Consider the following 25796-nt stretch of genomic DNA (forward strand, 5'->3'; position numbering starts at 1 on the left):
GCAAATTCCCAGTCCCAGACTTCCCATCAGAAACGTACATTTTGTACAATGTCAGCACGTATAAAGTCCATCATTTTATTGGTGGAAAATAATATGCACAAGTACCATTATCCCAAATGGAGGTTCCCAAACATGTCAGTCCAAAATAAACTGGGTCTAAATAAAACAAGAAAACAAATTAACTACAAAAGACTAGATTGTGACTAGAAATAAAGAGGCATAAAGTCAGAATTGGTTACAAGAAAATAAAAGTAAATTGCAACTAACACCTAACTTAAGCTAAATGAATTCAAAGCAAAGGTGTTTCTCACCATGTGTTTCAGCAGTCTTACTGGCTGAATTCCTTTCAGCCAAGATCCCTCCCCCAGTCCAAAGCTGTTTCCTTTGTTCTTCAGGTGTTGTGCATGCTGTGGGTAGAGAGAAAGGGAGGAATAATTTGGGGCATCTGCTCCCCCTTCTTACAGCTTTCTCTTCTTTGAGAATCAAAGGTTCCTTTTGAGGTTCGGGAGATGAAAGGTCTGTGTAAACAGGAACCCCCCAGCTGTTTCTTTGTTAATATGTAGATTTTTTACCCATGTCCTCTTTCTTGCCAAAAGAATGGCCACTTTAACCAGGTGATGGGTCATTTGATTTTGCTGACAGCTGGCTGAGGCATAGTCTAGCCTTTTGTCTCTGGGCAACTGGTTTGTGACTGCTCTCCCAGCCTTGGAACATGTCTTAGTAATATCATACAGTAGAGTCTTATAACTTTACATACTATGTTGCCACACATTTTATCAGGGCAATAATGAGCAGCAAATTATGAGTTTTCAAATGATACCTCACAAAGCATGCTCTGTACAAAACTTATCATAACCTCGCAGAAGGGATGAACATAAGGGTACAGACTGTCACAATGCTGCATCTTCCACTTCAACTGCAGCTACCCAACCAAGAGATATTTTCGACAAGACCATCGAGGGTTGCGAATCAATATTGATGCCATCTTCACCCAGCACCAAGATACACTTTGGGCAATGTTTAGAGAACTTGTCCCACAATTGGAGGTTGATAACAGACAAGTAGGTGCTAGATATCATCCATTCTAGCTATACCATTGTTTCTCTCCCCACCTCCAAAACTTTCTTCCTCATCCCTTTTCAAGGACTTCTCTCATGAGGGGATCCTCCAAGAATTTGAATCTCTTCTCCAGGAGAGAGCAATAGAGCAGGTATCCCCTCAACACTGGGGAAATATTTCCTAGTTCCCAAGAAGAAAGGAGGCTAGAGACTCATACTTGAGCTGCATTAACTCAACATTTTTATTTGCAAACTGAAATCCCATATGGGTACCATTATATTGATTTAGATGGAATATATGGGCTAAAGATGTTAATCCAGCCACTGCTCAACATTTAAATAGTGTTTAAATAAGGTTCAGGTTCAGAGCTCTCAGCTTGCTTAGTACTATTGCACAAACACCATTAAAAATCCTTTGAACCTTTTACAAAAGGATAAAGAAAAAGAAAAAGAAAAAAAAAAGAAAAAATATTTGCAATATAAGTAAGGCTTTCATTTTAAAAACATCCCTTGTTTCCTTTCCCTTTATCTGAAGACTTTTTTTACATGGGAAAAACTGCTTGTGTGACAGTTACTTAGATGGTATCAAAAATGGTATCAAATAACTGTCCTTTTGAGGAAAGGAGAAATTAGTTATGGGTTACAGTTGCTGCTATTGCTGTTACAGTCTAATCCTATTTTGTCCCACATGGTGGTTGAGATTCAGCCAGAGCCAGTGAAGGTTGCAATGTCATCTGGTTCCCTCCCTTTGGCCCAGTCTGGTCATCTTTCAGGATCGGGATGAAGAAGGTCCAGCGTCCCACAAGATGGTGGGAGTGGCAGTCAGAATGATAAAGCTGGCTCCAGTAGCCAGTATTTCAGTCTCTTTAAAGACCCACACAGAGAAAGGTTGGGGAATAGTCCATCCTGTCATTATTTTATGTACTAGTTAAGCCTGGTTTCGGACATGCCAATTTTGGTTCACAGATTTCTCGTATTTACCAAGCATGATCTTAGCACAGTCCTTGTGTTACATCAGTAGGTCTTTTTGTTTGGACTAATTCAGGCTTTGTCTCCCTTTCATAAATTTTGACATCAACATTTGTAGGTTGTTGTGGCATCTTATGAGCATTCACTTTTTTTTAACTCTTGAGCTCCCAATTAGGGTAAATTTGTAGACCCAATTATCACAACAGTACAATGGCATCAATAACACCATCCCCAGAAAAGGACACATGGCTCACAGCTCTTGATGTGAAAGATGTGCTTTCATTTGGCTATTCACTCCACAGATGATTCCTCAGGTTGTGGTAGGCCTCCAGCACTATCAATTCATGGTATTTCCTGTTGGGTTAGTCACACCTCCCAGAGTCCTCACAAAAGTGTTCTCAGTTGTGGTAGCTCAGATGAGGCAACTCCACCATGCTTGCACAATTTGCTTCTGATGGGCAGCTCTTGCCTGGAAGTCTTAATGCCAACCTCGTTGCTATTCAACCTTCTAGCATCCCTGGGAATCTGCATAAATATGAAGTCTACCCTGACTGCAACACAGAGCATAGAATATATAGGAGCAACCGTGGATTCAATCAGGGCAAAGGCTGATCTTTCTAAGGACCGATTTCACTACATGGGCATTCAGATCTAGCTACGCGAAGCCCTTGATCATTAGTTCAGATATGCCTCACTCTTCTGAAGCAGATGCCATTTGACAGACTCCAACTCCATTGCCTACAAGCTTGGCTCTCAACAGTATATACAACAGAACAAGCACAGCATGAACACCTTAGTGACCGTCCCCACTGAGTTGAGGGTCTCACTGAAATGGGGAGGGACCCTGTACATATGTGCGTGGCATTCTCTTTCTGTCCTGCACATCTGACAAGATGATAATTACAGATAGGCTAGGGAGCCCACATGGACAATCATACAGCATAAGGCACTTGGATGCCTAAGGAAGCCAGAATCCACACACAACTTGTAGAATGGAGACCTGTATGAGAACCTTGCAAAGCATTCCTACCACTCATACAATCCCAGAATGTCCTGATAATGTCAGACTGTTTGTTCTGTTTTGTTTTGTTTGTCTGTCACAAGCATGGAGGGGTGAGATCCATCCCCCTTGTTTATAGAAGTGATCAGCTTATGGCATCCTATTGGCAGTGTACCTCCTGGGAGCCCAAAATTCACTGGCAAACAGCCCACATTTTGCCACCCATCAGAAATGTGAACTACATGATTCAGTGGTAAACAGGATCTTCAATCAGTGGAGAACCCCCACTTTGGGTCTGTTTGCCCCCAGGCATACAGGAATCGGGAACATATATTGTTCCAGGGGAGCTGAAAGACAGTACGCCAGAAGCGATGGTCTTCTACTGCTTTAGTCAGATCACTTGAGCTATTTCTTCCTTGTCATCCCTCTATTACCTCCAGTTCTTCGTAAGATTTGACTGGACAGGGCACGAGACATCCTCATCACCCCCAGACCGTTCTGGTTGCCAAGTCTCCTACAAATGTCATCCTGACAACCTATCAGCATTCCGACCCATCCCAGACATCTTGACCCAAGAGAATGGCAGCATCAGGTATCCCAACCCAGATGCTCTTCTTCTCATAGCTTGGTATTTGGAGAGCAACAAGCCTAGAATGGTCCGACCCTGAAACTTTGGAAACTATTCTTAAAAATAGCAGAAAGGACTCCATCAGAAAATGTTTCCTCGCCAAGTGGAAATGTTTCTCTATCCGGGCCCAGCAAAACCATGTATTTCCAGAGACAGCAGTTAGTACAAAACGGCAGGAATATCTTCCTACTCTTAAGAGAAATGGGCCTTTCCCTTAGCTCGCTACAGGTTCATCTGGCTGCATATCAGCGTGTCTCCTGCCAATGGACGTTTACACAGTCTACTCTTTTGAAGAGTCTGTTCAGGAACTTTGCACCAGTAAAGTCACCAACCCTTCACTGAGATCTTCTAAATCCCCCTTTGAACCACTAATCATGTGTTCCATGTCTTGCCTGTCAGAGGAGGTCATGTTCTTCACTGCCATCACTTCAGCCGGAAGAGTAGGTGAATTTGGGGCCCTAATGACCGATGTACTAGACATAATAGTCCATAAGGACCACGTCTAACTACAATTACACCTGAAATTCATTCCTAAGAAACTTTTTTGTAACTTCACATAAACCAGTCAATTCACTTATCTGTGCTTTTTTTTTCCCCCCCTGAAGTCCCATGCCTCAGATAAGAAGACTATTCCCTTGATGTTCGGTGAGTATTGGCATTTTACCCACAGAGAATGAAACAGATCAGAAAATTATCTAGACGGTTGGTTGCCATAGCAGAACAAGTATGAGAATAATCTATATCCTTTCAAAGAATATAAGTGGATCTATGACTGTATCCTTGGCACAGATTCATTCACCTCACAGGGTAAGGGCTCACTCTACAACGGCACAAGCAACCTCTGTAGTATCACTTCATGAGGTGTCCCAGCTTGATAGCTGCAGGGTAGCTGTGTGGAGTTGTATCCACCCATTCAAGAAACATTATTCCTTGGTCCAAGACACTCTGACACATCCTTTGGGACAGCATTTCTATAAGCAGTTATATTGCCTGCATTCTTGCACCCTCCTCCTTTGATTACTGTTTCAGTCACCTACAATGGAAAACACATAAGCACCAGCATTTGAAGAAAGGGAAGTTACTTATCTTATTGTAAGTGGAATTCTTTGAGATGTGTAGTCCCTAGCTGTATTCCATTACCCACCTTCCTTTCCTTCTGCTTTGGATCATGACAAGATTCACAGTACAGAAGAAACTGGAGGTGGTCGGTCCACTTCACTCCTTATATCCTCACAGTGGAGCATGAGGAGAGCAGAGGTGAGAGCATGGGCCAACAGACACTGCTTGCAAGAATTCTCTGGTCTCAGGCGTGTGGTCCACATTCTTACCCATGGTGGAATACAGATAGGGACCACACACTTTGAATACAATAAGATAAGTAACTTCCCATTCTTATGTTTTGCTATAATGTAGATAATTTCACTTTAACAAGATATCATTTATACATTGTTGTTGAAAATACCATAATTGTACCTTCTGCAGTGTTACATATTTAGTACAACTAATTGTTATAACTGTTTGCATTCTAAAGTTAATTTTTGTAACCAGGAAGACTTAGAAACATTTTTAAAATGAAAACTTAGAATCTGTTTAATAATACAGGGAGTCCTCGGACTTACGACACAATTTGTTCCTCAGAATTGCGTTGTAAGTTGAAACATTGTAAGTCGAAACTGGTTTTCCCATAGGAATCAATGGTATAAAGGGGCGGTTGTTCCTGAAGCAAGGCTTGATGCACTGTTTTCACCACAATAACCCAGATTTTTGAACTAAATGAATTATAGATGACTAATGTAGCATCAGTGTATTTACTTGGTAAACAGCATGCAAATAAACGCACAAAATCACATATGCCTTGACTTTCCAGAACTTTTTGGAGGGCTCTTGGCTGGGGGCTTCTCTGAAGTCTGGGCTGCAAGTTTCCCTGGAGTCTTCTCTGGAGCAGCTGGGCTGGCTGGGCAGACAGGTGGCTGCTCAGAATGCAGGCACCATACTATGCAGAATTGGGCTTGCTTTTAACAGAATTGCTTGTAAATAACTTCATGGTTGCGTTATAATGAATGAAGCTGGAAGGGGGTCCCTTGCAGTCGCTTGTCTGATTGGCTTCCATGGCTAGGGTAGCTTGTTTCTGATTGGCTCCCAGCCCGAGGCTCAGCCAATCAGAAAGCTTGAACAGTGAAATCCATGATTGGCTGAGGCTCACATGTGATGTGTTCTGTTCTCCCTGCCAGCTTTTGTCGTAAGGGCGAAACAAACGTCGTAGGGGTGAAGCGGGCAGTCAATTGAAAAGCATTGTAAGTGGCATCCAATGTAAGTCAGGCATCATAAGTCTGAGGACTCCCTTATAATAATAATTTTTATAATTTACACAACTCATAACTTTGGAGCTTATCATGCTCCAAGATTGAGAACCACTTATCTTAAGTCATGTTAATAAGTACAGAAACTTGCTTTAAATGTATTTTATGCAGTCAGAATCCATAAAATCATGTTAAATATTTAGCAATATCTCTTGCAGTGCAAAACCATAAATCATCAGAATAAAAAGCCACTAACTAAAAAAGAAAAGGAGGAGAAAACTGAAAAGAGAGCTACCACTGAAATTGAGAACCTGCAAGCAAAGCCAGATGGTCCTGGAGAAAATGTCAGTGAAGATGAGGCTCAGTGTAACAATCAAAGGAAAAAAGGTTGGCCTAGGCACTACGCAAAATTATAACAATTCTGATTTATTGCATTACTAAAATTTTTCGATAATAAACCTTCCAGATGATAGGAAGGTGAGTGACTTGGCATACTTTATGCTTTTCTATTTTCACCTTTCAGTATGTGCATGAGACTGGATGCGTTATTTGCAGTGTAAAGTTTTAAAACTACTTTCCCCCCTGCCCTTGTCATTTTTGAGGTGTCATAAAATAGAAGATTAGGGTTGGAAGAGACCTCAGGAGGTCATCTAGTCCAACCCCCTGCTCAAAGCAGGGCCAACACCAACTAAATCATCCCAGCCAGGGCTTTGTCAAGCTGGGCCTTAAAAACCTCCTAAGGATGGAGATTCCACCACCTCTCTAGGTAACCCATTCCAGTGTTTCACCACCCTCCTAGTGAAATAGTGTTTCCTAATATCCAACCTAGACCTCCCCCACTGCAACTTGAGACCATTAGTCCTTGTTCTGTCATCTGCCACCACTGAGAACAGCCTAGCTCCATCCTTTTTGGAACCCCTCTTCAGGTAGTTGAAGGCTGCTACCAAATCCCCCCTCACTCTTCTTCTGCAGACTGAAGCAGCCCAGTTTCCTCAGCCTCTCCTCATATGTCATATGCCCCAATCCCCTGATTATTTTCATTGCTCTCTGCTGAACTCTCTCCAATTTGTCCACATCCTTTCTGTAGTGGGGGGCCCAAAACTGGACACAATACTCAAGATATGGCCTCACCAGTGCCGAATAGAGGAGAATAATCACTTTCCTCAATCTGCTGGCAATGCACCTACTAATACAGCCCAGTATGCCATTAGCCTTCTTGGCAACAAGGGCACACTGCTGACTCATATCCAGCTTCTCATCCACTGTAATCCCCAGGTCCTTTTCTGCAGAACTGCTGCTTAGCCAGTTGTCCCCAGCCTGTAGAGGTGCATGGGATTCTTCCTTCCTAAGTGCAGGACTCTGCATTTGTCCTTGTTGAAACTCATTTGATTTTTTTGGGCCAATCCTCCAATTTGTCTAGGTCACTCTGGATCCTATCCCTACCCCCCAGCGTATCTACCTCCCCACAGCTCAGTGTCATCTGAGAACTTGCTGAGGGTGCAATCTATCCCATCATCCAGATCATTAATAAAGATGATGAACAAAACCAGCCCCAGGACTGACCCCTGGGGCACTCCACTTGATAGCGGCTGCTGACTAGACATCGAGCCGTTGATCACTACCCATTAAGCCTGACAATCTAGCCAGCTTTCTAGCCACCCTATAGTCCATTCATCCAGGCCATACTTTTTTAACTTGCTGGCAAGAATACTGTGGGAGACCATATCAAAAGCGATGTTAAAGTCAAGATATATCAAGTCCACTGCTTTCTCCATATCCACAGAGCCAGTTATCTCATCAGAAAAGGCAGTCAGGTTGGTCACGCATGACTTGTCCTTGGTGAATCCATGTTGACTGTTCCTGATCACCACCTTCTCCTTCAAGTCCTTCAAAATGGTTTCCTTGAGGACCTGCTCCATGATTTTTCCAGGGACTGAGGTGAGGCTGACTGGTCTGTAGTTCCCCAGGTTCTCCTTCTTCCCTTTTTTTAAAGATGGGCACTATATTTGCCTTTTTCCAATCATCCGGGAACTCCTCTGATCGCCACGAGTTTTCAAAGGTAATGACCAATGGCTCTGCAATCACATCAGCCAATTCCCTCAGCACCCTCGGATGCATTAGATCTGGAGCCATGGACTTGTGCATGTCCAGCTTTTCTAAATAGTCCTTAACCTGTTCTTTCACCACTGAGGGCTGCTCACCTCCTCCCTATACTGTGTTGCCCAGGACAGCAGTGTGGGTGCTGACCTTGTCTGTGAAGACCTAGACAAAAAAAGCATTGAGTACTTCAGCGTTTTCCACATCATCTGTCACTAGGTTGCCTCCCCCATTCATTAAGGGTCCCACACTTTCCCTGACCTTTTTCTTGTTGCTAACATACCTGTAGAAACCCTTCTTGTTACCCTTCACATCCCTTGCCAGCTGCAACTGCAGTTGCGTTTTGTCCTTCCTGATGACACCCCTGCATGTTCAAGTAATATTTTTATACGCCTCCCTAGTCATCTGACCAAGTTTCCACTTCTTGTAAGCTTCCTTTTTGTGTTTAAGCTCACTGAAGATTTGATTGTTAAGCCAAGCTGCCTCCTGCCATATTTGCTATTCTTTCTGCACATCGGGATGGTTTGTTCTTGCGCCCTCAATAACGCTTCTTTAAAATGTAGCCAGCTTTCCTGGACTCCTTTCCCCCTCATATTCGCCTCCCAGGGGATCCTGCCCATCAGTTCCCTAAGGGAGTCAGTCTGCTTTTCTGAAGTCCAGGGTCCATATTTTGCTAGTCTCCTTTCTTCCTTTTGTGAGGATCCTGAACTCAACCAACTCATGGTCACTGCTGCCCAGATTACCACCTACTTCTGCTTCCCCTACCAATTCTTCCCTGTTTGTAAGCAGCAGGTCAAGAGGAGAATGGCCCCTGATTGGTTCCTCCAGTAGTTGCACCAGGAAGTTGTCCCTAACGCTCTCCAAAAACTTCCTGGGTTGTCTGTGCACTGCTGCATTGCTCTCCCAGCAGATGTCAGGGTGATTGAAGTCCCCCATTAGAACTAGGGCCTGTGTTCTGGAAACTTCAGTTAATTATCTGAAGAAAGCCTCGTCTACCTCATCCTCCTGGTCTGGTGGTCTATACCAGTGCTTCTCAAGCTATCTGATGTGGGGGACCGGCAATTTTTTTTCCCACTATGCACGCAGACCGGCAGCTGATGGCTTGCGGACCGGCACCAGTCCGCGGACCACCACTTTGAGTAGCACTGGTCTATAGCACACACCCACCATGACATCTTTTTGCTCTTGCTTCTAAACTTAACCCAAAGGCTCTCAACAGGCTTTTCTCCAGTTTCATACTGGAGCTCTGAGCAATCATACCACTCTCTTACATACAATGCAACTCCTCTACCTTTCCTCTCCTGCCTATCCTTCCTGAACAGTTTATACCCGTCCATGACAGTGTTCTACCCCACCAAGTCACTGTTGTTGCAATCACATCATAGTTCTTTGACTGTGCCAGGACTTCCATTTCTTCCTGCTTGTTTCCCAGGCTTCTTGCGTTCATGTACATGCACCTAAGATAACTAGCCGATTGCCCTGCTTTCTCAGTATGAATCAGGAGCGCCCTCCCGCACCTTCCTCCTTGTGTTTCCTCCCGGTATCCCACTTCCCCATTTACCTCAGGGCTTAGATCACTGTCCCCCGGTGAACCTAGTTTAAAGCCCTCCTCACTAGGTTAGCAGCCTGCCTGCAAAGATACTCTTGCCTCTGTTAGTTAGGTGGATCCCATCTCTTCCTAGCAATCCTTCTTTCCAGCACAACATCCCATGGTCAAGGAATCCAAAGCCCTCTCTCCGACACCACCTGCGTAACCACCCATTTACCTCCACAATTCGACGGTACCTACCTGGGCCTTTTCCTTCAACAGGGAGGATGGACGAGAACACAACTTGCGCCTCAAACTCCTTTATCCTTCTTCCCAGAGCCACGTAGTCTGCAGTGTCCCACTTAAGGTCATTCTTGGCAGTATCATTGGTGCCCATGACTTGTCAAAGAAGAGTAAACTCATAAGAGAGTGCTCCATGGTCTACTGTCCTTCCTGAGAGCTGTTTACAGAAAGAAGTTTTGCTAAATCTGTTGATTCCACTTCTGTCTTAATCTGGACAAGCTAGTTTAGGAGGGGCCACTTGAGATTTTGGGATTTAAAACAGTATTTTCTCCACAGTAAAATATGGAAAATAAAATGGATACTGTATCGTATGTATCTTGCAAAGACACATTTTAAAAACTCAAATGGATAAAGTATAACCCATATGCTTAGGTCAGTTTGTGGGACAGCACAAATAATGAGAACTGTAACTAAGTCTGAAGCTGGAAAATAACTTGAGATCTATAAGCCTTCAACTTTAAGAAGTTCTGGATAGGTTGTACACTGGTATTTAAGGCAAATATATCCAAAATTGGAGAACACTTTCTAAAAATATTGATCTAGAGTTGCAAATAGTGGATAATGCACAAAACTGGAAATTCCAAAGACAGCTGAGTTTTTATTAGTGAATAACACGTCATATTCTTGGCTCTTTTTATAGAATATGCCAGGCAAGAACAAAATTTGTGTTCTATTAACAGAGAATCTTATGCTTTAGAACACAGTTTGGTATCATTTATACCTAAAAAATTGACAAAAACAATACTTGTTAAAAACAGAAGTCTCCACTATAGGGTAAAAGGTCTTGGTGTTCTATCACACAGAACTGTTATTTTTTGTAATGATAATGGTGAATCTTCTAGCCTTGTGTTGATGCAAAAAAAAATTGTCAACTTTAAAATGTATATTCCATCGGAAGTCTGAAGAACTTAAATCTGAATTATCTGATTCATATGTTGATATCTGATATTTTTTATTCATGATCCATATTGCTTTTTTTTTTTTGCATAAGAATTAAGGTGCCTCTCCCACCTCCCAACCAGCTGCAGAATAGCAGACGTTATGGTTAAAAAGCTAGATCAGAGGTGGGCAAACTATGGCCCGCAGGCCACATCCGGCCTGCGGGACCATCCGGCCCAGTTCCTGAGCTCCCAGCCGGGGAGGCAAGCTCCCGGCCCCTCCCCCGCAGCGACGCCAGCGCTCTGGCCTGCCGCTCCTCCTGGGCGGTGTGGCTGGCTCCAGTGGGGCTGCAAGCTCCTGCTGCTCTGAGCAGCATGGTAAGGGGGTGGGGAGCGGGGGGGTTGGATAAGAGGCAGGGGATGGGGAGCAGGGGGCGGTTGGATGAGGCGGGAGGTTCTGGGGGGGGGTAGTCAGGAAACGAGGAGCAGGGGGGGTTGGATAGGCATGGGAGTCCCGGGGGGGGGGGACTGTCAGGGGTGGGGGTGTGGATAGGGCTCGGGGCACTCAAGGGACAGGGAGCAGTTGAGGGTTGGATAGGGGGTTGGGTCCCAGGGGGGCAGTTAGGAGCGGGGGTCCCAGAAGGGGCAGTCAGGGGACAAGGAGCAGAGGGGGTTGGATGGATTGGGGGTCATGAGGGGGGCAGTCAGGTGATGGGAAGTGGTAGGAGGCGGAGGCCAGGCTGTTTGGGGAGGCACAGCCTTCCCTAACCGGCCCTCCATACAGTGTCACAACTCTGAAGTGGCCCTCCAGCCAAAAAGTTTGCCTACCCCTGAGCTAGATAGCATTATGAATCTTTTTACCCTTTTGCTATTAAGATATTTTTCTTATATGCTTCATCTTAGTGTTTGTTATACTTTAGCATACCACAACTTAACGTTGTTAGGAACATAAATCTCCATCGCCTGGAACTAAGGTCTTTTCTTTCTGTTATGAAGGTATCCCACATTCTTCTTCTAATGATGGTCCCTATGTATATTCCACACACAGGTATGCATGCGTGCTATGCATCTAAGTCTGGAAATACTTGAAAGCAGCATCTGTTGGCCCACATATGTACAGTAGCTTACCTCATGCTCCTGACCGAGGGTATAGGAGGCAGTGTGGGTCGATGCTTCTGTAGTTCCTTCCTGATGCATGGCCTGAGTTACAATTGTCCTTGTTTTCATTGCTTAACTTATCAAAAAAAAAATTGTAAATAGTTGAATTCTTAAGTTAGTTAAAATGTATAGTATAGAGTACTTTTCTCCCCAGTTGGGAAGCCTTTCCCCAGCTCTGGGACTATGCCCAGGGTCCCGGGATTCAAGAATTGCATCTCCTGCCATTGATCTTGTCCATCAGTCACAAATATCAATGTAGCCTGTACTGTCAGGGTGAGGTGCATATCTCTGCAAAGTGCAGTATCTGTTGCTCTTTCCTGCCCAGGAGCTTTGCCTATGGAAGCCCTGATGGAGAATACTATGACGTCTCTCTCCGAAAGGGCCATCGGGACCCCTATGTACATCAGACCCCTCAATTGACCAGCAGTATCTGTCCAAGCATGTGTCTTGGAGTGGAGCTCTCACTATCTAAGCCCATCTTTGCAGGGCGCTCTCATGGTAGCAAGGACAAATCCCTATTGAGGACCATCCATAAGAAGCACATTTCCTCTGAGCCTGTGCAGGTGGGGTGAAACGTCACATATGCAACCTAAGGAACAGGCTCCGATGAAGACCACCTGATTGGAGGGCAAGATGTGTAAAAAGAAAGCTCCATTTGTCACCTTGATGCCAAATCATCAGTGCAGTAAGAGGGCATTTTAGCACCTGGGGCGAGCAAGCATATTTGTACCCCTTACTAGAGACCTGTGAGGGACTATTTTTTTAATTCAGTCCCACCCTGCAATACCCATTCCCACCTGCTCCTGCATTGTTGGTTGAATTTTTATCTTGCACCTGCTGTTATGCCAGCAGGTTCTGCAGGATCCCAGTCATGCTGCCTACCCTGCAGTATTAAGTATTGCCACTCTTACGTCTGCACTGCTGCTGGCAGCGGCGCTACCTTCAAAGCTGGGCAGCCAGAGAGCAGTGGCTGCTGGCCAGAGCATTTCATGTTGTTTGTGGTGTAGGAGGACTATTTTTTTTTAATCCTGATCCCCTCCCACCCCACAATTCCCACTCCTACCTGTTACAGCATTTTTTATTTAAAAAATTATCCTACTCCTGCTACTGTGGCAGTGGGTCCTGTGGGATCCCAGTCCTGCTGTAGGGCTCTACCTCCTATCGTTTATTTGTCCCGCCCCATTTTTCTACTCTTCTGCACGTTTCTCCCCCTCCCAGGCTTTGCACCCTGGGTTTGCCCCACCCTGGTTATGGTCCTGTAAATCATCAGGATAGATGTTCGCTGGTTTTGTCTACAAGTGATGGTCTGGACCCATTGTCAGTACTGCCTCATCCATGTAAAGACTGTCCATTTGCTGCAGGTGCACTGGATCTGTCCGTTTTAACTGGGGGAAGCCCTCAGGCATGAGAGCATACCAAGACTTTTGTAACACCAGAGGATATATTCCTTCCTTATCCATGGTCTCCACTTCTTTCTGGCCTGGCCCTCCTGAGGGATGTCCTTATCCAGAGGAGGCAGGTACATAACTGTCCGAGAAGCTGTCTCACCTCCAGCCTTCTGGAAGGAGTGCCCCGGCACCGACAGCACTGCTGCTACCGATGGAGCAATTCTCGAACTGAGATGAATCAGAGGAGATGGCCACATGGGTATTTCAATGGAGGCAGTTGAGCCCCAATAGACAGTCGAGGGGTTACATTTGCTGTTCCCCAGGGACCGCTGGTAGTGGTTTTCTTGGGAGTTCCCCGCAATTGATTGATCCCTCTTTCGAGTCTTATTGGGGTTCATTGGATCCTTATAGCAGGCATCCGGACCCCTCTCAAGTTATATCACGCCTCTTCCTCTCGCAAGCTGGTTCCATCAGTGTACAAGGAGGGAAGAGGTGGAACTGAATCCGATGGTTTCACTGGGTGCTTCTTCACTGGACAAGGTGGTCACTACTTCCTCAGATTTCATCAGGTTGGCAACAGCGTTTTTCATACAAGTTTTAAATGCCCCTAGGCATTTCTCAATGAAGAAAAGTCTGTTTTGTTACCCACCAGTCAATAAACTTTTTATAGGGGCAAAATTTGGACTCGGTTTCCACGGAAGTGTTCACAAAAGGTTTCATGCAATGAGCAACTTGATGTCACACATCATCCACAGAACATGAGCCACAGTACACAAGGTGCCTTTCACTTTTAGGCCCCCACGTGCACCTGTGTGACTCCTTTTGCCAGACTTCACTTGCAGTGCGTGCAGGCTTGGCTCCACTTGATCTATCAACCATCAAGGACCACATCAACTCCAAAGTGGTAGTTCCTGTTAGAGTTGTCACCTCCCTAACTAAGCGCTTGGCTACACTTGGAAGTTGGATCACATTAAATCAGCTCTGGGCGCCCTAACTCCTGAGGTGTCCACACTGGCAAGGCACCTTGAGTCCGCGGCTGGAGCACCTCTGGTAATCCACCTCCACAGAAGCACAGAGCTTGCTGTGCCTTGGCTGAAATGCTGGGGTGTCAGTGTGGCCGAAGTGTTGCATAACTGTGCTGTGGTTGGCCTCCAGAAACGTCCCATAATCCCTTGAAGTCAAGTGGCCATTCTCGTCATTGTTTTGAACTCTGCTGCAGGCATGCAGATATCCCCTTTCAAAGCTCTGTTTCTGACATCCGGCATGCTTATCTGCTCTGGGACACGAAGTAAACCATTACTGAGGAATGGTCCTGCTGCAGAGGCAGGTGTGTGTGTGTGTGTGTGAGAGAGAGAGAGAGAGAGAGAGAGAGAGAGAGGCCGGGGGGGAACTGATGTCAGGGTTCCCGCTACTGCTCTCTGAACTTACAAGACCACATGCCGACACATTCTCTGCCCCCCAAAACAGTGTCTCCCCCCACATACACACAACACACTCCCTGTCACACTTGACCTACCCCCCCCCCACATTGAAAAACAGGCTGCAGTCACTTGCTACACGCTGAAGCCACTTGGCATCTGTGGCATTCCAAGAGCTGCTAATGTGGCCATGCCACTGTGCTTGCAGCTGACAGAGTGAACACGTGGCAGCGCTTTCCCTGCTGCGGTCTCTGAGGGCTGGTTTAACTCCTGGCACTCTACATCTGCAAGTGTAGCCATAGTCTTAGTGGTCAAACCCAGAAAAGGTCATAGTGGGAGTTCCCTTCAACAGTGCCACTTCCAGGGCCACCAGTATGACAGACAAACTTCCCTTTTGGGGTGGGATGCTCAGGGCACTAAGTCCCCATGAAAAGCCAGACTACATATAAACTTACTGGAACTGAGGTTGATCCTCCTTGCATGCAAGGTCTTCCTTTCACTTATATGCTCACTCTGTATACACATAATATTGGACATTATCACCATGGTGGTCTATATAAACACACAGGGAGGTCTCATCCATTCTGCCAGGAAGTTGTCAGACTTTGGAAGAGGGATGTCAGGAACTGCATTGCGATACAGGCCACATATCTTATGGGTATTCACAACTCCCTGGCATACAAATTAACCAGAATCTTGTTGATAGGCCATGAGTGGCAGGTTCGTGATGCAGTCCTAAGTGAGATTTTACACAGCATGTTATTTTGCTGTGGGACTTCTTTGAGTCGCAAATGAACAGAACGCTCCCCCTATTGTGACTCTCAAGGTAACACTTGCTGATGTCCTGGATGAACAGCCTCAGATTGCATTGCCTCCCATTCCGCTGCTTCTGCAACTCATAGGGAAGATGCATCGCAACAAAGCCAACATCATTCTCCTTGTACCCCACTGGCCCAGACAGCTTTGGTTCACAGAATTTCTATTGATGTCTCCCCCCCAACAATCAGGATCTGCCTGTTCCTGAATCTCCTGAACCCAGATAGGGGGAAGACCAAGCATTCCAGACTGGGCTCATGCCACCTTACCTCCCATTCTGGTTTTTGGATGGGTGTTGGAAATAGAATGCTCCTGTTCCACCCCAGTTCAGGTGATCCTTAACCACAGTCCAAAAGAGTCTACTAAAACCTATCAGGCTAAATGGAGACGCTTTTCAGCAACAAAATCATTGTTCTCCAGAGAGTCTAGAACTGGAATGGCTGCAGTATATCCTGTCCCTAAAGACTTCCAGGGTCTCTCTTGGCTTCTTAGGAGTATACCTAGCAGTGATTAGTTCCTTCCTTCCTCCGGTGTTCTTTACTCTCCCAGCTACAGTATGATTCATGAAAGGCCTGATCAGGACCTTCCCACCAGTGCTTAAACCTACCCCTCAATGGCATGTTAACCTCATCCTGTCCAAGCTCACTAGCCCACCTTTCAACACCATAGCGACTTGTGCCAAGTCCACCTATCCACATAGATGGCATTCTTAGTAGCTGTCACCTCAGCTAGGAGGGTCAGTGAGCTCAGAGGTATCATGGTGGACCTTCCTGTTAAAGCGTTTCACAAAGAAAAGATTTCTCTTTGACTACACTCAAGTTTCTTCAAAGATTGAGTTCCACAACAGTCAAATAATACTTACCTTTATTTTTACCAAAACCTCACACTTCCTCTGAAGACATGAGTTCACTTCTTTGATGTCCGGCAGGCCCTGGTGTTCTAACTACAAAGATACAAGCCTATTGGGAAATGACCCAGACTCTATTGCCATAGCAGATATTGCATGGGCAAGCCATATCATCCCAGAGGATTTCTAAGTGGGTCTCAGGATGCATCTTAAAGTGCTACAAGATATCAAACATTCTTCCCCTTGGGGGTGTCACAGCTCGCTCCATCTCTGTCAGACATTCCACTGCAGAACATCTGCAGAGAGGCCACCTGGAGTTTGATTCGCACATTTGTGACACACTACGCTCTAGTTCATGCCTCAGCTGTTGATGTAGTGGTGGGATCAGTAGTGCTGCAAGCATCTTTGCTACCAGCTTCCTCTTACCAGCCTCTAGTCAGAATACTGCTTGCCAATCACCCATGTGTGGAATACTCACAGGGACCATCACTTGAAGTAGTGGAGGTTTCTTACTGTAACGGAGGTTCTTCAAGATGTGTGGTCCCTATCTGTACTCCACTATCCCCCTCCCCTGCCATCTACTATGCTTTGGATCCTGTTGGATTTGCAGAGGTGGAACTGAAGAGGCGTCAACCCCCACTGCCCCTTAAGCCCCTGGTCAGGAGCAAGAGGAGAACTACTGCATGTGTGCGGGCCAACAGACACTGCTTTGAAGAAGTTCTGGACTCGGGCGCATGTCCTGCATGCATACCCACATGTGGAATACAGATAGGGACCACTCATCTCAAAGAACCTCCAGTTACAATAAGTAACCTCCCTTTGCGGTTCCTCCTTTAAGCTTGACCAAATTCACTTCAGTTATTAAATTCAAGGCTTACTTAAGATCTATTCTGTAAAACTGAAAAGTTACTATTTTCTGATTTTATTTTTACTTACAGCATTGGTATTAAAATCTTTCCTATTGTTTAAATATTTTAGGTTAATTATTTAAGAGCTACTAATTCTTCCTTTAAAAATGAATTATACAATATATTCTAAACAGCTAAATTATAGTGAAATGCCAAGCTGCACCGTAGTTAAGGTTGAGAATATTTTTTTTTCACTTCTTTAAGGTAACAAGCAGAAGTGGGTACCACTTCATTTAGATGATGTAAGACCAGATAGCCAAGAAGGAACAGGCTCTCGAAATAGTTCAAGATCTCAGCCAGAAACAAACAAAGTAGTGCCATACAACAACAGACGAAACGAGTCAAGAAGTAAGTGGTTTTCAGTCCTAACTCTGGCTTTTACAGTGGTTCCCATCATTGTGGTATCTGAGTGCCTAAGTATAACTTAACATTTTTGTTCATTGAATGTTCGTGTCAGTTAAAGTAAAACACTGATAGAAACTCGGTATGTTGTGAGACTGGATGTTAAAGCCTGTCCATGTGACCTGTTAAGGGCCTTTTTTCTTGACCTACTATTCCAATACTGAGTGTCTCCTGAACAGACTTTAGTAACATGGTTGGTTGTGCAGAAGCTTGACTTTAGTGTTAACGATGCAATAATTTATCTGAAAGAACTAAATTGTAGTTAGTTACTCTGGGTAGTTGAATAGTGAACGGAAAAAAATTTTTTTTTAAACGGTTTAAGATTTTCACTCATGCTGTGTGTGTGTGTGTGTGTGTGTGTACATGCACACAATTGCAAATAATAAATCACTGCCAAATACATTGTTAACATAGTTAAGGTTGTTGAGCACTGACTCGTGCCCTTTCAGAATGTGAAGAGTGGCCAGACTTAACCTCTCAAACCAGAAAATAAAAAGTTACGGTGATGTCTTACCACACCCCCATACAATCTTAACTCTGACCTTTGAGAGAGGTCCCTGTGAGAGATTAGAGGATGGTACCCTTCTTGAGCCTGTGGAGCACAGCAAAGAGAGTGAAGGTTAGTGTGAGAGGGGGGTAATCTTAAACTTTTCTTGACTAGGATATATGTTGAGTTTAGGTCCAGTTTAGCAAATATGTGTAGGTCAGATTTAGCTAACTCTTGACCACTTTACTGACTCCAGACAAACCATTAAAGACTTGTCAGATGTTAATACCTGTTCATTGTCCTAAGCATTTCCTCGGAGACATCACCTTACCTTCAGTTAGCCCTGACTGAGCCTTATAGTACACTATGATGTATGCCAGAAGACCACTTGACCTCCCCTGAGCCATAACATGGAACAGAGGATGCATGGCAGTGAGAGTGCCAGTGCAGATGTGAAATGCTAGTGAGCACTGAACATGTAAGAGCGCTTGAACGAATTGAAACAAATTTGTATTCCCTAATCTTATTGAAATATCTACTGGAATGTCTGCCTCTGGAGGACACAGTGGCAGTTATTCCACCAACCGTGAAACGCAACAGATATTTTAAAAATCTTTAATATATGATATTTTAGAGCTAAAAGGGCCATCTGCTTTAAATCATCTGCTCAGGCCTCCTGCAAATGTGCGTCAGAAAATAGGGATCTAGAAATTTGCGGCTACTAATCCCTAAATCAGTACAGCAAGTGAGAGTCACGGAGTGTGTGTCAAGAGGAATGATGGTAGAGAATTGTGTTGGACACAACATAGCACACAACAGAAAATCACAGATTTTTGTTAAGGGTATGTTAGGTTTGGTTTGGTCCCAGTGCCTACTGCCAGCTCCAGCGGGGCAGAATTAAGGTGCTGGGGGGAAAGTTTCTATATTTCTTAGCTTTGAGGCCTCAGTTTAGCCCTACTTCGGTATTCTAGGAAGGACATGAAGCAGTGCTAAGCCACTTTCACTCTGATAAAGTTTTTGGTAGTGAATTTCCCTTTTGAGAAAGTGGTGATAGTGAGTGAGGCAGAAATGATTAAGGGGTGGTTGTGAGCAGGGCTGTCCCTAGCTATTCTGGGGCCCTACACAGCCCCCCGCCCCCCACGGGGGGGGCTGGCTTGGAGGACAGGGGGGTACCACCCCCAGCACTCACCGGTGGCATGGCTGGGGCTGGGCTGTTGCAGTTCCCACTGCTGGTGAGTGCAGGCCTGTCCCTGCTGCACTCCTCGGGGGAGTGGGGGCGGAAAGAGGCAGGGCTGGGGTGGGGCAGAAAGAGGCAAGGGTTTTGGGGAAGGGGTGGATTGGGGGCAGGGCTTGGGCGGAGCAGGGGTGGGAAGAGGCGGGGCTGGGGCAGAGCAGGGGCGGGGGCCATGGGGAAGAGGCAGAGCAGGGGCTGGAGCAGTACGCAGCTGCGCAGGGCACCAGGAAATTGGGTCCCCAAAATTTCCTGGTGCCCTATGCAGCTGCGTACTTCGCTTATGGGTAAGGATGGTCCTGGTTGTGGGGTGGGTACAATGAGGCTTTCTGTACATACCTCTTCACCATTCAGCTACCAGTTCCACCTTCCTCGTGGCTCTCTCCATGCTCTGGTGAGTGTGGATGGATCTGGGGAAAAAGAAAGATGGTGCAACTGTGAGGAGGAGTACTTGTGCCAGCTGGATGCAGAAAGGGGGAGTAGAATGGAACTCCAGAGTCCGTACACCAGATCTGGGTCTAGTGTGTATATGGAGAAGTAGCTGTGCGCACCTGTCTTTAGAGTAGGAGGCTCATGGAGGTGTATATAGTGGCCTATTGGTCTCAATTCAATGTTGTCAGCTGATTCTGGTGGTAATGAATACAGCCTAAAACAAAAGCTCTGAAAGATGTGAACTGCTTAATTCATTGCAGTGGGTGTCTTCATCCTCCCTCCCTTGGGCTCAGTGCTTTTACACCTGTGCTGTCCATGGAGCATGCCTGTTCAGAACTTCGCACTCTGGCCTCAGCATTGTGTGCCTGGTGCTTGTACCAAGCATGCCTGTTCCTATGCCCAGCACATTGCTGGTTTGTCAAGTCTAGTGCTTCTCGGCAAGAGTTCAGCCAACATTTTTACAATAGACCTCATTTATCCTGGCTGGGATTCTTCCACTGGCCTCTCTGGTCTGACTGTCTCAGTTTGGCAACTAGTGCCTCCTGTCCCATACTACCATACATATCCCAGACACAGTAGTGTCCACCATACTATTCCATGGTGGGATAGGTATATTTATGAGGTGCCAAGCTTCATCAAAATTGCATACACCTCTCACATTTCCAAAAGGAACTGTATTGTGGCTGCAGACACCAAGCAAAGGCACGCTGAGAGCACTAATGTGCATATCATTCAACTCTCCAGAGGAGAGTCATGACCCTTGGGTTCAGGGGACAGTCAGTGCTTGTTCCCCTAAACCACCATTTAGGTACAGTACTGTGGCACTCACGAAGAATTTCCTGCAGAAACATTAGCTTACAGGGAAACAAACTCTAAGTCGAGTTGCTTAAGCTTTTATAGTGCAATAAAGTTTAAATTTCCTAAAATTATCCACGGTAGTGTTAGTAACTGGGCTTGGGAGCAATCAAATTATATACATAGCTGAGAGTTGAAGCCTTATTCTTTTTCTAGCTCTGCGCCAATAAAAATATAAGAATCTGAACATTTTATAAATGGCTCTCTTTTGGAAGAGGAGGCACTATATCTCAGGAATCTCTTGACCTAAGTTTGGACCACAAAGTCTGCTCCAGGCCCCCTTGTGGTACATCTGTCTTCAAGACACTGTTCGTATGTCACAGGTTTGCTCACAGAGATGCCCTTGGGACTGTCACCTGACATGCTGGAATCACCTCTGAGCCCGTTTTTCCTGCCAGCTTGGGATTCCAGAACCCTGCCTTGTTGAGCCAGACACGCTAGTCTGCTGCAACACAGACCCAGGTCTGGTCCACGCCCCCCAAAGCTGCAGACTTTAACCAAAAACTGCTCAGCAGGTCACCCAGCTCCAGCACCTAGACACCCAATTCCCAATGGGATCCAAACCCCAAATCCTTTTTACTCTGTATAAAGCTTATACAGGATAAACTCATAAATTGTCTGACCTCTGTAACACTGGTGGAGAGATGTGCAAAGCTGTTTGATCCCCCAGGTATTAATCACTTACTCTGGGTTAATTAATAAACAAAAGTGATTTTATTAAGTATAAAAAGTATGATTTAAGTGGTTTCAAATAATAACAGACAGAACAAAGTAAGTGACCAAGCAAAAACACGCAAGTCTAAGCCTAATACATTAAGAAACTGATACAGGTTATATCTCACCCTCAGAGATATTCCAATAAGCTTCTTTCACAGATTAGACTCCTTCCTAGACTGGGCCTAATCCTTTCCCCTGGTACAGTCCAGCTCAGGTGGTAACTAGGGTTTTTCTCATGACTGGCAGCCCCCTTTGTTCTGTTCCATCCCCTTCTATAACTTTGTCACAAGGTGGGAATCTTTTATCTCTGGGTCTCCCCCTCCCCCCCCCCCTTCAAAATGGAAAAGTACCAGATTTAAGATGGATTCCAGTATTATGTGACATGGTCACATGTCCTATGAGACCTCATTCTTCATTACCCAGAGGCTGGCTGGCATGCACCAGGGAAGGTTTGCAAGTAAACAGAGCCCTTTACAGGCAATTGTCCTAGTCAGTGGGAGCCATCCAGGTTCCAAACCACTATTAATGGCCCACACTTTGCATAATTACAGTAGTACCCCAGAGTTATACTTCATATTCCTAGTTTCAGATATAAGAATGATACATTCATACAAATAGGATGAACACACTCAGTAGATTATAAGCTTTGGAATGATACCTTACAAGAGACCTTTTGCATAAAGCATATTCCAGTTATATTTTATTCACGCTCATTAGCATATTTCCATAAAATATATGGAGTGCAACGTCACACCGTATATGTGAATTTTAGAGCAATTTGAATGTTACAGCTGCCCCATAGGGAGCTGATTTTATCTGCAGAACGCCTTGGTCAAATGATCCCAAACTTTCACTGCTAACTTTATCCCTAGTCATGATGAGGTATGGAAATTTTCAGAATAATCTGAGTGTGAATGTAGATTTGAGACCACTTAGAAATATTAGCTGTTTAGAGAGCTCATATTAATGAGCTCAACTAAATTAATACAACAACCCTAGGGCCCTGATGATGCAGTACAGTTTCCAAGAGAATCCGAGTGTGCCTGTGGACTTTAAAACATTTCAAAATATTGTTAAAGAGCGAATGTTAGCCTTAAATATGGAATGGCTAAGGCCAATCATAAGTTTTTGTTTTGAAATCAGTTATACTTGAAAATCACTTCCTTCTTTACTAGTCAGCTTTTGTGATGTTTGACTTACTCTTTACAGTGCAAACTGATGTACCTAATACCCATGGAATAATTCTCTGAGGTTATTTATTCATGGTGGAACCTCTCAATTGATTGTCTATACAGTACTTTTTTTTTTTTTCTTTGAAAGCTTGGCGCCGTGATAGAGAGAAGAGAGATGACCATGATGAAGTTTCCAGTGTGAGAAGTGAGGGTGGCAACATTCGAGGATTCTTTAGAGGCAGAGGAAGAGGGCGTGGCAGAGGAAGAGGGCGTGGCAGAGGAAACCCTCGAAGTATGAGAGTAGATGTTAAAGATGGAAAATATAACTTAATATTAAGATTTAAACATTTAAGTTGTACAACTCTCCCTTGCCACAAATCAAATCCTGTATATAAATCCATGTGGTTTGCATGTCACATTGCAAGTAGTATATCTTGAACACTTTTTACCTAGAATAGATACTGAATGCCTGTTGCACAAATAATACAGTTTGTTTATATCCCTTACAATATTTTTGTATTGGATTTTTCTCTTTATCTTAAATTCTTTTCCTTCCCCTTACTCTTCACGCCATTCTTTTTGAAGTGAACTATGAGTATTCGTATGGTTACCAAGAACTATATGGTGAAAGGACCAATCAGCCATTTCAACCAGACCTTAATAGTAGTATGATGTATTACTATGACGATGGAACAGGAGTACAAATGTATTCTGTGGATGAAGCACTGCTCAAAGAATACATTAAACGTCAAATGTAAGTACACTGCATAATGTATGAATTTTATTTTTAGACAAAAGTCAGGAATCTACTTAAGATAAAATTCATTTCAAACAACGTTTGACCTCTCAGTCTCCAGTGTACTATGTAAGTAGCGCTGAAGATACTAGCTACCAACCATTTGAGGTTTATTCATTACTAGTAAATATCTGCTTAATTATGCTGAGTAGTGGGGTGAAAAAACCCTGAATATCTGAGAAGTGGGAACTTTGAGAAAGATCTTCAATCTTCCGGCACTGTAGTCTGCCTTTAATCCATGTACCTTCCTTATTTATGGTACATATCCTCCTTTACTTGGTCTTGAAGTTGAAGTATGGATGTCTGTCTGCTTGTCCTTTAGAGTACTGTTGGTCTGTTAGCATGTAAGACTCTTTCCTGGGTATGTAGCTCAAGTTTCTGAAGGGACTTTTCCCCCATTTGTTCTCAATTTCTTTTAAAAACAATCTTTTCAGCTCTGTATTTTATCAGTGTGTTTCACCTGAAAGAACCAAATAAGAATATGTTTTTAAATGAGCCATATACTTGATTTTTCAATAATCTGAAATACTTACTTTCTCATGTACACCATTAAGGAGCGAGAAACTATTTGGAAGGCTGATTGTCGCAAAGAGGCATATCATGCAAAATCCTGGAACACGCTAAGTCACTACTGAAAAGGGACATTTTCCACCACTGGCTGATATTCTACATTTGCCAGTGGCATTCTCTGTGATGCTTTTGTGGTGGATTATATTGCCCTTGTATTCCATGAAGCGATTTGCTTATTTTACTCTGGCTTCTTTTGTAACAGTTGATGCAAAAAAAATTTTTTTTTAAGAATAAGGCCTCTTTAAGGGCAGAAAGAATTTGACATATGTCTCAACTTCAAGCCTATATTGCAATCTTTTTGTAACTCTTGCTGCCAGGCCCCTCTGAGACCTGACAGTGGACGTGCAGCTCCTTATCAGAATAATCGGCCTCCACTGTCCTCAAGATAAGTGAGGGAGGAGCACAGACATTCCACGGTTGGTCAGATTTCTGGGCATGCAGTGTCCAGGTCTCCTAAGGTAGGACACATTGATGTCCCCCTTGATGCTCAGCAAAATGTCACACATTGGTCACATCTGACTTCTGATGTTGTTTGTATTTTCTTTTAGCACAAGATGTTGGCAAGTGTCAGTTAAAGCCTTAAGATGGCTGGTTAACCAGAGTCATTGGTCACCTGGCCTGTTCAAACTCTCTAAGATTCATTGGTTATAGAATTTGCGTTTCACAAGAGATACTGTTGAGCAGGTTTAGAATATAACTTCTTCATTTTTTCCCCTCATTTCAAATGGTTCTGGGAATCTGTGAGGTTCCATAATCTCTTCCTTTCTCATTGTATTTGAACAAAGGGATGGAAAGCTACCTTTCTTCCTCAATTATTTTTTAAATGTCATCTAAATGGAAGTGTTTAACCTTCTGCTTCTGATATTTTTCTAATTATAAATTATGAAAGCTAGAATGCAAAAGAGGGAAGTCCAAGCAAAATAAACTTGTACAGAATGTTTAGCCCTCCAGAGAGGAGTTCTTTTTGGAGTCCAAGGAAGTAAGGATATTTTGGACAAATAAGGTTGTATCCTTATATATAAATGAGTTTTAGAACTATTAACCTCTTAATATGAAAAATGTTAAATCTATTTCTGAGAACAAAAATGTCGAGTGATTTTATACATGTAACGGGGACCAACTTGATTGGGGAGAAGGATTATAATAGGTATGTATATTAACATTTGTTTTAAAGCAAATGTGACTAAGTATATACTGCATCAGACTTAGTTCAAACATTATGTTGATTCTTCAAAAATGCTTTGGTTCACATCGAAAAGTAGATTACATTTCAAGTTATCACAGGAGTATATCCAAACTTACATCTCTGGAGGGGAGGGAAAATAAGTTCAAAAGACTTTAGAGAAAGACAGGAAGAACATAAAAATAAACATTTTCATTAGTCAGAGGGGTAGCCGTGTTAGTCTGGATCTGTAAAAGCAGCAGAGAGTCCTGTGGCACCTTATAGACTAACAGACGTATTGGAGCATAAGCTTTCATGGGTGACGAAATGCATCTGATGAAGTGGGTATTCACCCACAAAAGCTTATGCTCCAATACGTCTGTTAGTCTATAAAGTGCCATAGGACTCTTTGCTGCATGTTCATTAATGTTCTTTCAAATTCCCTTTTCCAGATCGGTGGATACCAGTAAAGTAGTTAAGAGTTTGAGTCAACTTCAGTTTCCTTTATTCATTCTTGCTTTTGGAACTTGGGAGATTAGGTTGAACACATCTCGGGTTTTACCTGTACCTTATAGATGTAAAGGTAACAGTTTAGTTAACAGTGTTAGCGTGTCTGTACTTGTTTGTCTTTCATCTGGGAAAAGTACGTTAGGATTTCAGAATAGCATGTGGAATA

General features: G+C 44.0%; 1 protein-coding gene across 3 annotated transcripts in view; it reads left to right on the forward strand.

Annotated features, from left to right (window-relative positions):
- The window catches only part of LARP1B (La ribonucleoprotein 1B), a 104691-nt gene that overhangs the window by 31609 nt on the left and 47286 nt on the right, over positions 1–25796 (forward strand). For 2 of the 3 annotated variants that reach the window (XR_012158553.1, XM_073341094.1), the window contains exons 4-7: positions 6174–6342; positions 17501–17644; positions 22741–22884; positions 23178–23346. Coding sequence is in view for 2 of the 3 variants with exons in the window: in XM_073341094.1 (XP_073197195.1) it covers positions 6174–6342; positions 17501–17644; positions 22741–22884; positions 23178–23346 (626 nt within the window). In the remaining variant the exon portion in view is untranslated. The remainder of the gene's footprint in view (positions 1–6173; positions 6343–17500; positions 17645–22740; positions 22885–23177; positions 23347–25796) is intronic. The other variant, XM_073341095.1, reaches the window with a different exon arrangement.

This window comes from Lepidochelys kempii, chromosome 4, assembly GCF_965140265.1.
Source record: "Lepidochelys kempii isolate rLepKem1 chromosome 4, rLepKem1.hap2, whole genome shotgun sequence".
Lineage (NCBI taxonomy): Eukaryota > Metazoa > Chordata > Testudines > Cheloniidae > Lepidochelys > Lepidochelys kempii.